General features: G+C 58.8%; 1 protein-coding gene across 1 annotated transcript; it reads right to left on the bottom strand.

Annotated features, from left to right (window-relative positions):
• Positions 1–562: 562 nt before the first annotated feature.
• HOXB1 (homeobox B1) lies at positions 563–2,903 on the bottom strand. Its single transcript, XM_058559371.1, has 2 exons — positions 2,309–2,903; positions 563–1,847 (listed from the first exon to the last, which is right to left on the bottom strand). Exons 1-2 carry the CDS (start codon positions 2,883–2,885, stop codon positions 1,519–1,521), a joined length of 906 nt encoding a protein of 301 aa, XP_058415354.1. The 5' UTR covers positions 2,886–2,903; the 3' UTR covers positions 563–1,518.
• Positions 2,904–3,660: the final 757 nt, after the last annotated feature.

Below are 3,660 nucleotides of genomic sequence, written 5' to 3'. Positions count from 1 at the left end.
GTGGGGAAATTACACAGCCCCCTCCCCACCCCCACCCCGCTTCACTCCTTCAGCGAACATTTCCTGAGCGCCACCCTAGGCCAGGCCTTGCTCTGGGCGTGCCGGAGGGAGTTGGGGTAAGGAGTAAGGGGGCCTTCCCCAGCACTTCCTCCTCCTTTTACACCCTTTTCCGTTGTCTCCAAACAGATCCGTCTCTCTCCTTTCCTGCCTTCCTCTCAGGACCCTCTCTGAACTGTTTCCTCCCCACCACCTTTTTCCTCCAGGTCTTTCCTGGTTCCTTCACTGACCCCACTAACCCGAGGACTGAATGCTGTCAGACCTGGAGGCTTATGGCCCAGTTATGCTTCTCATGGGCACCCAGTAAGTCCTTCTTTTTATCCAGATGAGATCTTAAAGCTCAGCTCTTTCCAGCCCAACCAGCCTGCACCAAGTCTTTCCTCACCTCTCCCCAGGGCTCCTGAGTATGAAGCCTTCTCTACAGTGAGGCAGAGGAGCAGAAGCAGGCAGGAAGAGGGGAAAACACAGACTTTATTGAAATGAGGTAGTTGGAGGTACAGAGAGAGCCCGGCTTGCTTGGGGCTCAGGTTTCCAGAAACTCAGGAGGTGCCTCCACTGTCTCCAAGGTTCAGAGAAATGCTTGTTGCTGCTAGGAGCCCTCTCTGCACCAGGGCCTCCCTGAGCTGCCCCAGGGGTAGGGCTAGGGATGGAGAGGAGGGTCCTGGGTTCTCCAGGAGGCAATAAATAGGGGAGGAACTAGTGGGGGCATGCCTGCGCCTTCCTGGTAGAGGTGTGCTAGGGGCAGGCCCCACACAACGTTCCACAAGTCTCTGGAGTACCAAGTTCCAAAACGCTTTGGTGGCTTGGAGATGAGGTCGCTGGTGGGAGGAGGCAGGTCTCAGAAAACAACCTCTGGAGGCTGCCTTAGTGCAATACAAATGTGCAGGGAGGGGTTTCATAGGGTTAGACTGGGGAGAGTTTTGGTCAGTCACAAGGCAGCTGGTGCTATTGTAAGGTCTGTGGTGACTGGAGAGATTAAGCATTAGTAATATGCCGGCCCCCAAACACTTCCCACACAGGAAACTTCAAGGCCTTCTCTCTGTTCCAAGCCTAGAAGGGGGAGTTAGGATAGGAGTGCATGGGGAGAGTCCTCACAGCTCAAAGGCACTGAACTGAATAAACTGGTGTTGGAAGGGAAAGGAGAATCCTGGAGGATGTTGCTTGCTCTCGCCCCACCCACGTGCTGATGCCCAGATCAAAGGTGGAAGGAAGCCCTTCTCTCCACATTTGACAGTTTCAGTGTCTCCCATGCCTCTGGTCCTGTAGGATCTGCAGCCATCAGCACCCCGCCTAGACCGGAGAAAAGTGTTTCCCTATTCACCCCAAAGGCAGCCCTAAACTGGCGCCCCCTGCGTTGGTGAGGATCGCCCTAAAGCCGAGGCCTGGGTTAGGGAGAGCGGAGGAGAGGGCAGGACCGGGGCGCTCCGGTTCGGGGGAGCCTCGTGGGTTGGGAGGTTTAGTTCAGGAGGTGACGGAGCTGGGCGAGGCTTCTGGGGAGGTGCATGCGGACTGGTCGGAGGCGTCTCCGGCCGCTTCCTTGGGACAGCCTGGAGGCGCTGCGGGCACCCGGCCTCCCTCCCGCTCGCGCTTCTTCTGCTTCATGCGCCGGTTCTGGAACCAAATCTTGACCTGCGTTTCGTTGAGCTCCAGGGTGGCGGCGATCTCCACCCTCCGGGCCCGGCTCAGGTACTTGTTGAAATGGAACTCCTTCTCCAGCTCGGTCAGCTGCCGCGTGGTGAAGTTGGTGCGGAGGCCGCCAGGCGCGCCCAGGCCCAGCTCCGACACCTTCGCTAGGGGCGGGGCAGGAGAAGGGCCACGTCAGTTGTCTCACCTCTTTCTCCTCCCTCCTCCTCCTCCCAGGCCAGCTCTGCACCCCCATTCACCATTCTGTCCAAGTTCAGCTCTCAAAGTTCCCATGGATCACCAAGCACCCCACACCCACAAGGTGATCTCCAAATCTAGAGCAAGCTCCACCACGCTTCCATCCCCCAGGCCCCTGACGCACATGGGTCCTGGGCCTGTGCTGGGACCACAGATCAGGAAGTTGGGGTGTGCCTGGAGACAGTCTTGAGGGTAACTGGGCACTCACTGAATGGGGAGACCCCACCTGACCTCAGACGGGCGGAGCGCTCTTACCAGACTCTTCCAGGGCAGCTCCGAGAGAACCCAGCCCAGGCCCAGAACACCTCAGAGCAGGGGCAGCAGGGCCGCTTTGGGCCCCGGAGAGAGGGTGGCCACGCCTGAGCCCTACCTGTCTTGGGAGGGTTCCTCTTAACCTTCATCCAGTCGAAGGTCCGGGCCGTGGGGGTGCTGGGTTCTGACGGGCAGGGAGATTCCTTGTCCTCGGAGAGGAGATCAGCATATGCCGCTGTAAAACTCGCCGTCTGCTCGTTCCCGTAAGGGGCCTGCGGCGGAGGGTATGGCCCTGGGCCGGCTCCGCCCGTTCCGTAGCCATCGGACAAGCCCCCTAGCTGGGCCCCATAGCTCGACGGATGAAAATAGCCTCCATCTCCTTCCGGTTGGCCCAGAGGGTAGTACTGAGAAGGCCCATAGCTGGGGCTGCAGGCGGCCGGCGCGTACCCCGAGGATGCGGAGCTAGGGAAGGGCACCCCCAGAGCCGAAGGCGGCTGCTGGGCGGGATAGCCTGAGTTCTGCTGGAGCGCGGGGCTGGGCAGCCCCCCGCCATAGCGAGTCTCGCCTGCGTAGCTGTCAACAGCCGGAGCCGAGCTGGGGGGGAAGGAGGTAGGGGCGCTGTGGGCGCTGTAGGCGCTGGGTCCCCGGTTACAGAGTGGGTACTCTAAGAAGGAGTTCATCCTATTATAGTCCATGCGTGGAGGCCTCAGGAGGGTCGGCCCTTTTTTGGGGAGACACCCTCTTGCCCTACAACCTTTCCGCAGTATTTCACAGCGCTGAAGCCTGCATCCATGGCCCGGCCCAGCTCGCCTGGGCCAGGGCTCCCCAGGAAGGGGGTAGGGAGTGGGGGTGGAGGGGTGCATGTGATCTCTCCCAGGCCAATGGGCGCTGCGGGCCAGAGTTTGGCAGCCCCAGCGCCCATCCATCACCCCCCAAGCATTAGCATGACAAAGACACTTCAATCACCCGCAGCCCATCCATCTGAGAGCGACGTGGAAGCGTCAAAAACATCTTTCTTCAAAGACTTTTGGAAAGAAGGAACCAGAGGGAGAGGGGGGAAAAGTTAGAGGAATATTCAAGACTTTCCCCCCTCCCAATCTCCAAGGCCTCAACAGGCTCCTGGGTTATTAGATTTGGACAAATTCAACCCAGCTGCCCTTCATTCTCCCCCCACCTCCCCCAAGGAGCCTTTCCCTCAAGTCTGTAGACCAGGAGGTGAGGAATCCATCCTCCTTACTTTACCCAGAACTCCCACTCTGAGTTTCTTTCTCCCTACTTGTCTTAGGGTGATGGGCTAGGACAGCCTGGTGAGGTATGTTATCTTGGGCCAAACGGACGACTGGGAAGGAAGAGGGTGCAAAAGCACCTAAGGGTGTGAGGCACGGTCTAGAATCTAGAGGAAAAATTCATTAAGTGAGGAGTGGGAACCTGGCATTTCAGGGAGCAAGACAGGACGACAGAAATGTGGAG

This window comes from Diceros bicornis, chromosome 18 (assembly GCF_020826845.1).
Source record: "Diceros bicornis minor isolate mBicDic1 chromosome 18, mDicBic1.mat.cur, whole genome shotgun sequence".
Lineage (NCBI taxonomy): Eukaryota > Metazoa > Chordata > Mammalia > Perissodactyla > Rhinocerotidae > Diceros > Diceros bicornis.
This window is presented reverse-complemented; position numbering and strand designations above follow the sequence as displayed.

What these genes read in the sequence shown, in the direction of transcription:
- HOXB1 (XM_058559371.1), bottom strand. Translation starts at nt 2,885, where the DNA reads ATGGACTATAATAGGATGAACTCCTTCTTAGAGTACCCACTCTGTAAC. An exon ending in GAGGAACCCTCCCAAGACAG is followed by an intron (nt 1,848 to 2,308) that starts GTAGGGCTCAGG and finishes CCCCGCCCCTAG; the next exon opens with CGAAGGTGTCGGAGCTGGGC.